At 39.6% G+C, this 13,698-nt stretch overlaps 1 protein-coding gene and 1 non-coding gene across 2 annotated transcripts; both read left to right on the top strand.

The window, feature by feature from the left end:
- Positions 1 to 6,165: 6,165 nt before the first annotated feature.
- On the top strand, positions 6,166 to 6,238 carry TRNAR-ACG (transfer RNA arginine (anticodon ACG)). Its single transcript has one exon. It is a non-coding gene; the product is annotated as a tRNA-Arg (tRNA).
- A 625-nt stretch (positions 6,239 to 6,863) lies between these two features.
- Positions 6,864 to 12,074, top strand: LOC143848169 (annexin Gh1-like). The gene is made up of 5 exons (XM_077357032.1): positions 6,864 to 7,031; positions 8,133 to 8,278; positions 9,130 to 9,348; positions 11,076 to 11,288; positions 11,426 to 12,074. The coding sequence occupies exons 1-5, from the start codon at positions 6,956 to 6,958 to the stop codon at positions 11,720 to 11,722; spliced, it is 951 nt and encodes a 316-aa protein (XP_077213147.1). The 5' UTR covers positions 6,864 to 6,955; the 3' UTR covers positions 11,723 to 12,074.
- The last annotated feature ends 1,624 nt before the right edge of the window (positions 12,075 to 13,698 follow it).

Here is a 13,698-nt window from a genome sequence, read left to right as displayed (position 1 = left end):
GAGGGGTGCGAATATATCACTTCCCTATGTTTTGATTTGGGTGGGCGGTGGGCCCCATTATTTTACACCCAATAATTAGCATTGGACTATCAATGGTTCTCAAAATCCAATACCTCAATGGGCCCAACGCCCACCCAACGTACGTTTCACCTGCACTAGTTGATGGCCTCTCCATGTCAACCTCGCCCATCGCCTCAACGTACACGCCAAACAAACGAATCAGTAATTGCAGCATATCAATATTCTATTATAGGGGTTATGCTAGGGACCATCGCAGAAGGCATTTCGTGCCTGGGCTGTTGCATGTGAGAGCAGCCACCTCAGATGAATTAAATGAATAAGATAAAATTTGATCATGTGTGGCTACTCTCACATGCAACAGACCAACATGGCCCTAGGAAATCATGTGTGGCTACTCTCACGTTCCAGAACCGAAATTTCGGCGCATTTTTTATAAAATATTAATTGTTTATTTCTTTACATAATGTCAGCCAAAATTTGGGTAATTTTGGTCCAAAAAACCGACATTTCGAATGCCTTTACAGAATTTTGGCCAAAATTTTGGGATTTAGGCTAAAATTCCGGTTTCGGTGAGGACAAATCAACGCCGAAAACCTTGGCACCGTTCATAAAAGAACAAGTTATAGAACTGTGGTGCTTATTGAAATAGGAGAGTGCATATGTCACTTCCCTAACCAAAATATGAGATCTTGTCTGGTAGAATACACTGAACAGGGAATGAATGGTTTTATATCATTGAAGCAGATGAAACATTTGGTGTATGGAGGGATTGAACCTCTAGTGTGAAACAATCAATTACTCCAAAAGCTTAAGCTGTTAGAATTAGTGTTATTTAATCATTTATATTTCAACATCTAGCGGTTCAAGCGGGGATGAAGACCATCAGACAACGATTTTGAGGATTCGGGACACAATCCTGTTGTGGATTTAGGGTATAATATGGCTTACCGGACTTCTGTCGAGGAACAGAAAAAACAAATAAACAACGTTAGTGTAACCTTTTTTCAATGCAGCGAGATGAGGCACGGACTATGTCGCTCTCTTTAAGGTGAATTTGCGCTTCTACGGAAACTAATTCCGATGTAGCAGATTACAGGCCACAATCGCCCCCAGGATACAACAGCCTGACGCACCGTCGATCTCCAAAAACTGCACGATCAAAGAGATTTGAACCACCTGAACACTCCAATTGCCCAACAAAAATACGTAAAATAGAAAGAGAAAGAAAGAAAACTTCATTTGTAAAAATAAGAAGAAACAGTAAACTTTTGTAATGGTTTTTAGTTCTGTTGTGAAAATACAGAGATCCTTCTCTTTTATAAGCCAAAACGTGTCCGTTCAACACACCATTTAACGTAGTAAAGACGCCCTTAAGAAAAGAGCCATTCAAAAGACATTACAAATGTGAAAGGTCGCATTCCAACAGCCACAACGTTTAGGAACGGCGCAGTTATTCGTAAAATAACGGCGGCGTTATTTACCCAGTTATTCGACGTTTCAGTAGGCCGGCTTACCTAATAACGTCGGTGTTCTTTGTGAAGAACGGCGAAGGTAAAGGTAATGTTTTGATGGACAAAAATTAAAATTTAGGGGGAAGGGAAAAACCTTGACTCACACGCGTGGCCAGCCGAGCCGCACCTGGCCCGGCGGCACGCGTGTGTGGTATAGCCAAAAGCCCACCGAGTCCACTTGGTGGCTCATGCGCGTAGGCTCCCTTTCTCCACTTTCCAATACGAGACTATTCGCTTTTGTGAAGGAATTGAGCAAACTCATTTTCAAAAACCAAAGTGGCTTCGTTTTGTAAACAAAACAACTTTGTAAAATACCAACAATTGCCACTTTTTTATTAAAATACCAACAAGTCCCACAGAGGGAGATGGAGTCATCTAGTTGGAACACGACTTGGGACACCATTCTCAATGAGCAGCTCTATAGATGGCAGATAAAAACTATGATGCGCTTAGGGGTGAAACTTGGGTCGGGTTGGGTCCGGTTGAGGCCAACCCGACCCAACCCGAAGAACCCATTTTTCCAACCCGACCCGATTTCCAACCCGGCTGGGTTCAACCCAACCCAACCCAATTTGCAATTTCCTCAACCCAACCCAACCCAATTTCCAATTCGAGTTGGGTTGGGTTGACCCGATTTGATTTGGTACCAACAATTGACCACCTCAACTCAAGCCGGATTGTTTTGGATTTTGAGAACCAATAGTGAGTCACCAATAATAAGTTTTTAATTCACAATCGGTTCTCAAAATCCAAAACAAACAAGGACTAACAATTAACAAAGGGAAATGTTATCCGCACTACTATATTTTGATGATCACACTCCTTACTCTATTAAAGTAAGGTATGGCCCGCACCATAGGATTATCCAAACCGTCCATTGTAGATATTGGAGACTATTTCAATCTTGAAAAAGAAAAACGCATACAGAACTTCAGATGGAATACAATAATATTAATATAAACTAGGATCATATGTATATGTTGGGATTAACATCGCTACTAAATGGGAATTTGAAATTTCCAATTCAGGTTGGGTCGGTTCAAGTTGCCCGACACTCCAACCCGATTTTCAATTCGGGTTGATTTTTTCCAACGCGATTTTCAATTCGAGTTGATTTTTTCCAACCCGATTTGCAAAAAGCTTAACCCGACCCAACCCAAATTCGGGTTGAACCAGACCCGAGTTGCACTCCTAGACCGCTGGAAGAAGATTGCAGGCAGGTCATCGATAGTTAACAACGGTGGAGCAGGAGAGGAGTACTTTAAGGCGTGCCCCAGCATTAACAGCAGATAGTCTTTAGACAAACCTTTAAGCTTAGAGCTGGTGTACGAGATGCCAAAGGACAAATGGCATTACCGAGAACTGGAGATGGTGCGAACGACAACCCCTCCCCTCCCTTCCCCCCCCCCCCCCCCCCACACACACACACAGGGAAAAAAAAAACAGAGGCATTAAAGATGGTTGCAGTCGGGGCCAAACTGGGACAGGTTAAGGCTTTGGTTTTCAACCTTGAGGTCAGATCCCTTCATACCGATCAACAAAATATATTTGGTGTTGAGAGTTGTTGTTTCCATATTGATAAAAAAGACGACTTCCTAGTTTCGTTGCACATACCTATGCAACAAGACAAGGCAGGTAGGGTTAAATGATGCTTCCACCCAAATGAGTTTTGGGGTAAATCTTCAACATAATATCAGAGGTTCAATCCCTTCTAGGGCAGCGAAGCTTATACCAAAGTCTCTCCACCAAGCCAATACGGCTAGGAGAAAAGCTGATGGCAAAAGATGAAACTCTTCTCTCACTTGACATTCTATTCTCTCGATGCTTTCGCTCTATGTTCTCTTGAAAAAAGTACCTTCATTCTCCCAACATCTGTATCGTGTTTGAGCACAATTTGGAAGTCATTTGACGAGGACTAGTAAGCTTGTGTACATCTATTGTCGCCTGTGGGCTGTTTTTGCAAAGAATGCCTCGAAAAAAAAGGCCGCTATGAAGCATGCTAGAAATATACTCCATGTGCAATTCATTGCATTCATTATACATCCCACTTTCGAAATACTCACTAAATCAATTGTTAAATCACCCGAGTCAACTTTGTTTTGGCTTTACCAAGTCGTAATTAGCCTCTTCTCGCTCAACGAAGTTAGTTTTGGTGTGTTAGTAGAAGACTAGTCTTTTGACGATCATTAGTTAATTCAACAATTAACTAATTATCACAGTTCATTAACATACATCATCACGCCGCGTCAAACAATAAACAAAAGCAACATTTAATAGATTAAGCAACATAATCACAACTATTAGTATACATAAATCAACATACATTCTACGTATCCATGCAAAATTGACTCGTAGACTACATCAATGTAATACAGTACTATTATGCTTTGAGTAACACCAGGGAGACCGTGAGTGCGACCGAACAGGGGACCGAACAATAGTTTCTCACCACAACATCACGAGCAACCTAAGGGCGCCCTTATGTTTAGGAAAATCAACAGAAAAGTGGATATTTTTGCACACATAGCACATTCTCGGTGTTGGGCTCTCCCATTGGCCATATTCTCAATCTCTCTATTATTTTCCTTAAGCTTTTGCAATGTTACTTGGTTTAACTCCATTTGTGACCTTATTCTTGTACATCATATTTTAACTAATTCTTAGGCGATAATCAACTATCTTTCATTTGATTGTAAGCGATTTTTATACGGGGTACACAAATCAACCCCTTTACCCAATTATTCCTTGCTTCATTTCTTGAGTTTAAAGGATTGGGCTAAATAAATGATTGACTACCTATATTTTTTCCTATTTTTCATCTAAGCCTCTGTGAACATTATTCTGCAAAAACTACTTTCATTCTTTAAGATATTTTTACTTCCATGTAAAAGTATAATTTTTGCATTTCCATAATTTTTGAATCCCATTTCTCATAAACCAAATACCGAATGGCAATTTGTAGACTTTTAAGTTGAACCATAACCACAATATATTCTATGAAGTTTGATAATATTCGTCTTAATCCCACCTAAGAGTCATACATCCTAACATCTTATATCATATGGAGCTGTTATATGATGCATGATCTTATTTTGACTATAATTTTTGAACCTGAAAATATGAGGAGCAGAAGTACAAGTGGCTACCATTGATCCAAACCATTTAAATATTAGGTTCTTTTAGTACTGTAAATGGCCCCATCCACCAAAACTTAGGGGTGTCAATGGATCCAAATGGTCCGATGGATCGTCCGAATCCGAACATTAATGAACGGGATCTAAACATATGAATAGGATCCATGAGCATATATCGGAACATCAAATTTGGGATCCGAAAAATTTTGGATTGTGTATGGGCACGCCATAGATGCCCATTGGATAGTCACGATCCGAAATGGTTTACAAAAATACCCTCCATATTTTGTTAGTGCTAACCGTTCCATTTTGGTCAAAACCGCTCTTATCACTAATGAATCGGATGGGACATAATAGGACACTTAACTTTTTAAAAAAATTAATTATATACTTAGCTTAGCGGGACATAATAGGACAATCTGATGGACGGTTCGAATTAAAATGATCGTGATCATGACTTGGAAAGTAGGATCTGAAGAACAATCCGACTCCAACCCAACCGATAAGGAATTTGAATGGATCGTGACTGTGACATAGGTGGATCCGACCCGAAGTGGATCCGTTGACACCCCTACCAAAACTCACTCTAATAAGACGCTTCAAAGCCACCAACGCTCACATTATGCAATAATTAAAGGGAAATGATATCAGCACAACCATGCTTTAATAATGAATAATAATGATATGGTAAACAAGAGGTCCGGGAGTGGAACGGAACAAATAGCCTCTTAACACACTAGAAATCTCTCCCTTGTTTTTTTGGCTTTTTTTCACCGTGAAAATGGCTTTGTTTCCTCCCACTCTCATTAATTGCACAAACTTAGTTTGTCCTTTCTTGTCTAATGGGCCTGCAAGGGAACCGTAATAATCTATGGCAGCACTTTAAATAATGGAAAAAATACACTTAGACCCCCTGTGGTTTCTGACACATTCAACTTAACCCCTAATGTTTAAAAGAAAAAAATACACTTAGATCCCCTGTGGTTTCTGACACATTCAACTTAACCCCTAATATTTAAAAAGTTACAAGTAGACCTCATGTGGTTTAAATATTTGTAAGGTAGACCCCCTCAGTTGACGGTTTGTCCACAGATTGAAGGGTTAGGATGATCTTATGGAGCTGATTTTTTGGGCACACCCTATCTATGTCAGGGCCCATCAAATGAACGCTTTGGATATCCAAACAATATGGGCCCACTGTGTTTTTGGTAGTGTTTGGATTCGGGTATGGGGTTTGGAAGGGTGTATGAGGTCTTCATTAGCACTGATAGTGTTTCAAAAGAGGGGGCCTACCTTATACAAATTGAAACCACATGGGGTCAACTTGTAACTTTTTAAACATTAGGGGTTAAGTTGAATGTGTCAGAAACCACAGGGGTCTAACTGTATTTTTCCCTTAAATAATAAAAGACAAGATGGGTTAGTTCAGTTATTAAACATTTCTCTAATTAAATATAATTTAAATTTATTAAAATGTTTTTAATAATACATCAAAAAGCGACTCCATGGCCCAATGGATAAGGCGCTGGTCTACGAAACCAGAGATTCTGGGTTCGATCCCCAGTGGAGTCGCAATTAGCCCTCTTCGTCGCTTGCTTTTACAAAACACGATTTATTTTGGGCGCTGATTTTTTCGCCCCCCATGTAGAATAATGCGCCCCTCTCGTAACGTGAATTGTGAGGAGATTATTTTTACGCCCCCTCTGTAGGATTGTGCGTAGCTGTGATTTAACGCTTTTTGACGCCAAATCACGTTAAAAGGAGTGGGGCGGACTATCCTACAGTGGGGCTAAAAAATCATCTCCCTTTATTTTTTCCTAAACAAGGAAATTACTTTTGTCAGAATGCGTAAGATGTGGGTCCCACCACGAAAAGGTTAGGGTCCCGCTATTTGTACAGGCGCCACGCGGCCCACGCCCTACAGCTGTCTCGCACAGACAAATGCTATTTTCGCCGCGTAGTACGAATGAAGACAGACAGAAATGTTAAAAAATAAAAGGGAGATGATATTTTCACCCCTCTGCAGTACGCATTCGCCCTCTTGTAACGTGATTTGACGTCAAAAAGCGTTAAAGTTGTCCACTGTTCAGTTATAAGGAGGCGAATGCGTACTGCAGAGGGGTGAAAATATCATCTCCCAAATAAAATCTCTGAATTTGATTTTATTTCCTTTCTGGAAAGATTCTTCTGCCATGCAATGCAATGTAATAATTTCTCTGTGTATATTTATTATTTAAAGGCAACTCTATCATCTCATTTTCCATTAGACAAAATAAAAAAGATATCAAAATGTCGACTGTAACAGTTCCCGTATCGGTTCCTTCTCCGATCGAAGATAGTGAGCAGCTCCGAAAAGCTTTTGCAGGTTTTCAATTCCCCTCATTTTTTTTAATTTTATCACAATCGGACCTGATAGATCTAAATCTTACTTGTTTTCTGTTGATTTCGTTTTTTACTTTTTGGGGTTATCTTAAGAGATTTTTTTGTTGGTTTTCTGTTTGATAATTGGCATTCCCATAATTTCAATCTGATTTCATTTCTATGGTTCTGTATGAACAGAAGTTAATCTTCTAGCTGTTGGGTTTTATGTCAATGTGGTTGTGTTAAGGACTAAACTCAATTTTGCGTGTTATGAGGTTGTGATAAAGAATAAGATCAATTTCATGACTTTGTATGTATAGATGTCCAATTGTTATGCACGACTGCATGATCATGAGACATCATGGATTTTGTATCAAGGCTTATCATAAAGGCCCTGTTTGTTTGAGATTATGCCAACTGATTGCCAAGACTTCTGTCATGACCGAGTCGATTGGTCTGAAACTACTCGGTTTCAGCCACCTTGGAACTGGAAAATACCCAACATTTTCTGTTTGTTTAAGAATTTGTTGGGTGGAACATTTCTAATGACTTGGTTTCCTCCCACTCTGAACAGAACATACCCTATATTTTCGGATTTGTTTCGAAATACCTTATTAGTTGGTACTAAAAATCATTTTGGGCTCTCCCTAATAATACCCTCTTGTGAAACATCCAATTACTCCAAAAGCTTAAACTGTTAGAGTTGGTGTTAGTTAATCATTTATACTTCAACACTCCCCCTCATGTGTAGCCCCTCTTATTTATTTATTTATTTTGGTGGGGGTGGGCGGTTGCGGGGGTGACCGTACAAGTGGCACATGTGGCCCCTCTTTTGGGTTGGCCATACACATGGATTTTTAATATCAGAGAGTTGTTGGGTTTTGAACCTAGGACCTGCCGTGAGCAATAGCTCTGATACCATGTGAAACAACCAATTACTCCAAAAGCTTAGGCTGTTAGTCTGTTAGAGTTGGTGTTATTTAATCATTTATACTTCAACACCTGGAACAGGGTTTTACATATGCTTGCAACACATGATTCTGTAGTGTAGTAGTTCTGTTGTGTTCAAACTGGACTGACAGCAATTTTGATCAATCTGTTGCAGGATGGGGAACAAATGAAAAACTGATCATATCCATATTGGCTCACAGGAATGCAGCACATCGCAAGTTAATCCGGCTAACATATTCTGAAACTTATGGAGAGGATCTCCTTAAATCACTAGAAAAAGAACTGTCAAGTGACTTTGAGGTGAGTTTGGTTACATGCAAACTTTGAACAGCCAATCTGTTGCCAAATAATTTTATTTAGTGGCACAGGTCTCTGTTGTCACCGAATGCTGGTTGTTTGACATTGAGAATTTTGTGTTTCTGTTTCTGTTTCCTTTTCATTTGATAATTTGTAAAGTGTATGAAAAGGTGCATTTACTCACAAAGCACCCTACCTTTAGGAGTATTGGGGATGGGGAGTGGGGGATTTCGTTGGTTGTCATTCAACCCTGTAACACGTATTTAACTCGGAAACATACAAGATTGCAAACACAGTAATGGGATCTTCCATTTCCACATGGGTTGGAAACATATAAGATGGCCAACATAGTAATGGGATCTTCGATTTCCACATGGATTGCAAACCCTGTAACACGTATTTTACTTTGGGTATCTTCCATTTCCTTCCAGGTTTGATTTTTATGCTCAACAATGTCCATGATTTTTAGCTCTGTGGAGGCTATTCCTTGATTTCCGTAGGATTACTAAGAAGATTGCAGAGTAGACCCACAATGTATTATTTTTTGTTCCTATTAATTGATTTTCTTTCAATTGCCTGCCGTCTGCCCATGATCTTGTTTGATGATGTGCTTTTGGTTTGTAAAACGAGTATAGAAGGAAGCACCTGGATTTCTTGTTTTTTTTTTCTCTTTTAATAGATGTCTTGAATTTGTCTATTACCCCCTCTGATGCCTTTACTGTATGGGAACTTCATTTTAATCAGTCTGTATTCCTTACTGTTTACAAGTGATTTGGCAAAGCCATTTGTTTAATCACCGCCGGTGCTTATAAATCTGAAAACCTTTATGGCTTGAAATTGTTTTCCTTAAACAGAGAGCAGTACTGCTATGGGCATTGGATCCTGCCGAGCGTGATGCTGTGTTGGCCAATGAAACTGTAAGGAAGTGGAATCCTAGCAATCACATCCTGATAGAAATAGCCTGTGCAAGATCTTCCAATGAACTATTTTTGGTGAGGCAAGCCTATCATGCTCGTTATAAGAGATCTCTAGAAGAAGATGTTGCCGCTCACACAACAGGGGACTTTCGGAAGGTATGGTTTTCACATCTAGGCCTTGAACTAGTTAATGTTCAAGGAGCTTTTGTACTGCATCATTTACTTTCATAACCTTCTTCCGGCAATTACTTCATTTGTTTGACAGTACATCTACTCATTCTTGAAAGGAATCATTGAATCAAGTACTGAAGTCTTCCATTTATTTTAACAAGAAAAAGGTTATGGGGAATGCTTAAATATAATTCATGGAAAGAAATTAGACACTATATGACTAATTTATGATAGGGTGCAAATGCTGAAGAATTGTATTATTATACATGTGGGGGTTTATCATACATGTGGCTTATTCATAACATTTGGCTTAAAATTGGCCCTTACATGGGGGTTATCATACATGTGGCTTATTCATAACAATCGAGACTGTTCATTTATTAGACCCCATCATGGATGATCAATAATGCGTATTTATCTTCCTTCAAAGATTTTTAAATAAAATAGTCATTTTACTTTTCCTCAAATTTTGTGAAAATATTTATTATTATATTATCTTCCAACTTAAATGACTAAAATTCTCATAATGATGTGTGTGTCTGTGTGTATATGGATGTTATGATTGGATGTTGATACCATCTTGAGTATTGTAACTAACACTGACAAGCTAACTAAAAAAGTGAAAAACAAAGTAGTGCCATGTGTGTGGAGAGAGAGAGAGAGAGAGAGAGAGAGAGAGAGAGAGAGAGAGAGAGTTGTGCGTGGCTGCCCAACTTCTTCTAGTTATATGTCTAGGCATTTCGCACAAAGCCATTTTGCGAACCGTCTTGCTCATGTGAGAAGAGCCACCTCAGAGCTGAATTGTCTTATTCATTCAATTCACATGAGGTGGCACTTCTCTCTTGAAAGGGGCTGTAAAATTGCTTCTCAGAAATTGTGTAGACTCTCTAATATAGATATTGCTTCTGTGAAATTGTGTAGACACTATATATATATATATATATATATATATATATATATATATATATATATATATATATATATGTTTGTGCTATTACTGGACCTTTGGTATTTTGTTATTTTCAAGAAAAAAATGGTGTTTGTTATGCTGAGCAGTCTTAGGTACTTACCAAGTTCTTACTTTTGTGTTCTCCCTGAACGGAAGATTGGTACTAGTCAAGCGCTATGCTTTTAGTTCTAACTGCTGATACTGAAGCAATAATTGCTGTTCACTGCAAAGGACTGATGAATGTTGAACCTAAGAAAACAATAATGAAATTAAGTTTCAGTAATAACTTATTAGACTAAGAAGTGCAATTAAGAAATAAGAACAAGATTTCAGTAATAACTTATTAGACTAAGAAGTGCAATTAAGAAATAAGAACAAGATTCCAAATATTTGGTATTCTGTCTAGCTTTTATAATGCTTGATTGCGAATGGTATGATTAGTATTGACTATCGAGTATAAAATACTCGCTTATTTATTGTGTTTACATCCTGAAGAATTTTGTGGAGATATCTGTCAGAAGATTTTCTTGACAACCAAATTATGGCAAAAAAAAGATAAAGAGAAACATGAGGCAAGGTAGCTTATAATGATGTGTCATTGGAGATTAACCAATCCTACTCCCCCAAATTTCAATATTTGATTATCTGTACATCTATTCTTAACTAGGAACCCAGGAAGCTATTAGAAGATTCATATTCTGTTGTAATTGCAAAGCTTTTGCTGGCTGACTACCCACTGATACTTTATGTTCCCCTACTATAGCTTTTGGTGCTTCTTATAACCTCATACCGCTATGAGGGAGCAGAGGTGAACATGACTCTGGCGAAATCTGAGGCTAAGATACTGCATGGAAAGATTTCTGAGAAGGCTTACAATCACGACGAAATCGTCAGGATTCTGACTACAAGGAGCAAAGCACAACTGTATGCAACATTCAATCAGTACAACAATGAATTTGGGAATCCAATCAATAAGGTTTGAACTGATATTTGGTTACTTTTAATGAACTATTGAAATTGATATGGGAACCTTGGATTCCTATGTTAACACAAGTCTTAAATCTTGATTCAATTTTCTCAAACTATAACTGAACTTGTATACTACTTTCCCAGGATCTGAAATCCGATGCCAAGGACGAGTTCCTCTCCGCTTTGAGAGCTGCAATACGGTGCATGGTTTGCCCTGAGAAATACTTTGAGAAGGTCATTCGACTGGCCATCAACAAGATGGGAACGGATGAGGGAGCTCTTACCAGAGTCATTACCACTCGGGCCGAAGTGGATATGAAAGTGATTAAGGATGTATACTACAAACGGAATAGCGTTCCACTGGATCGTGCCATTGCCAAGGACACTTCAGGTGATTATGAAGACTTTCTTCTTTCGTTAATCGGCCATGGAAGCTCCTGAACTTTCCTCGTGTTTTATGTCAGATACTCTGAAATGGGTGTTAGTCTATTTTCTTCGGTTTGATGTCTAGTAAGTCTGTGTTCGGTTTGATGTCTAGTGAGTTTGTGTTCGGCATCTAGCATATGCATGTGTCTTTTTAATGACTGCTGCCTCTGTAAACTCTGGAACTTCCCTCGGGGTTTTTGTTGGTTTTGGGAGAAGAAATAAGGGCTATGTGAGTGTAGCAGCTTGGCTGGTAGTACCTACTATGTCATGTTGTTAGTAGTAGTACTAGTAGTATGTCATGTTTCATATGTTTCAGCTGTCCATGGATTTGATTTTCTATTATAAAAGAAACTATTATGGTTTAGAATTTTTTTCCTAACAACTACTTTTTGGGCCCCACCTGTGCAATGTGAACATGATTGGTCCGTTGATCCAACCGGTAAACACAAGTCCGTCATGGTTGGCTCTGCGCTGTTTCAACGATCTTAGCTCCTTGGTCGTGTATTAGATCTTGTTTAGTGCTCCAATAGAATCTAAGCCATTGATTTTTTATTGGTCTTTATCTTGGGCCTGAGATATTTGTTTGGCACAGGACCATGACTGTTTCAGCCCCCTCATGATGGTCCGCCAGTTCAAAGGTCTTAATTAGACAGTGGTATGGGAACCACTGTGTATGATCCTAACGGTGATCATGGGTCTAGTTGGACTCCTCAAATCTCTTTTAAGGTAAGCACTAAGCTTACCTTGGTGCTCACAACTATTTGGGTGCTATGGAAAGTGAGAAACGCCAGGGTGTTTAGGGGTCTAGTAAAGACTCCTCGAGTCCTTTTCATCAAGGTGATAGCGTTGACAATTGCATGGGTAAGAGTTCTACCTAGCTTCAGTTTCGCATAAGCAGACACGCCTGGCGTGACCGGAAAGAAGTTTGCTTTAGTAGAGAGCAGAGGCAAATTGCAGCTCAGTCTTGGGATCCACCCTTGGAGGGATATCTCTAGCTGAATTTCGATGGCCATGATGAATCCCAGGTCGACAGGCATAGGTGGCCTCTTTCGTGGCCACGTCTGTCAAACCTCAAACTTGCTGGGTGTTCTCAGGTCCCATTCGAGTTGTGGATTCCAACTTGGCGGAGGTTAGAGCCGTGCATCAAGGTATCAGGCTGATTGACCGATTGGTGCGGACAAGCTAGTAAGGGATGGAGCCTCTAGGCTGGCCTTGGAATTGATTGATTTTCTTCCCCCTTGATTTTGGGTGCTATTGTTCTTTTTGTTTTCTTCGCATTCTCGGGCTGTAGTTTGATCTTCTCGATCCCCTCGCTGATCCCTGGTACTTCATTCATTTAATCTAATTCTCTATCATTCCAAAAAAAAAAGGAAGAAGAGGAAAGCACTAAGCTGGTAGTTACGTAGGGGGGCCTACCTACTGCCCCACGTGACTTTTTCATTGCAGGAATATCCATTTATTTTCCCTTCACATGTCATACAGTGACACGACTGTCACTGATTTTATTTTCCATGGAAATATGCGGAAAATGCTATGAAGACATGCTGGTTAGGCTTTTCTTCTAATATCCACTTTTGGGGCCCTACACATGTCACGTAAATGTGATCACGACCGTTGATCCAACCTACTTACACTGACCCAGCTTATTTATGTTCTCCGCACATGGAAAATCCTAGTTCCTGATCTATTAGGTCTGATCCTCAGATTTATTAGGACTCATTCAATGTTCCACCGAGGAAAGCTAAACCGTTGATCTCTTTGTAGCCCTCATCTTGCAGATGGGATGTCCGTTTGGCATGGGACCAAGACCATGTCGCTCGCCCCAAGATGGCCCAACAAATCAATGGTTCATTTATGAATACAGGCCCCCCGTGTTGGGCCCACCATCGATGGTTATGATTGCTCCTAACAATATCCCTCCGCCTAATCCGACTCAAACTTGCAACATCTCTTTTAGAAGATCACTAGCATGGACCACCATAGTCCCATCT

This window comes from Tasmannia lanceolata, unplaced genomic scaffold (genome assembly GCF_043159265.1).
Source record: "Tasmannia lanceolata isolate RefF3 unplaced genomic scaffold, GAP_Taslan_0.1 ptg000016l, whole genome shotgun sequence".
Classification (NCBI taxonomy): domain Eukaryota; kingdom Viridiplantae; phylum Streptophyta; class Magnoliopsida; order Canellales; family Winteraceae; genus Tasmannia; species Tasmannia lanceolata.
The sequence above is the reverse complement of the archived record's forward strand: the minus strand, read 5'-3'. Positions and strand labels throughout refer to the sequence as shown.

Bases quoted from the DNA above. Each gene is read 5' to 3' on its own strand.
- LOC143848169 (XM_077357032.1), top strand. From the start codon at position 6,956: ATGTCGACTGTAACAGTTCCCGTATCGGTTCCTTCTCCGATCGAAGAT. The intron at 7,032-8,132 runs GTTTTCAATTCC...AATCTGTTGCAG, and splicing joins GCTCCGAAAAGCTTTTGCAG to GATGGGGAACAAATGAAAAA. The intron at 8,279-9,129 runs GTGAGTTTGGTT...TTCCTTAAACAG, and splicing joins AACTGTCAAGTGACTTTGAG to AGAGCAGTACTGCTATGGGC.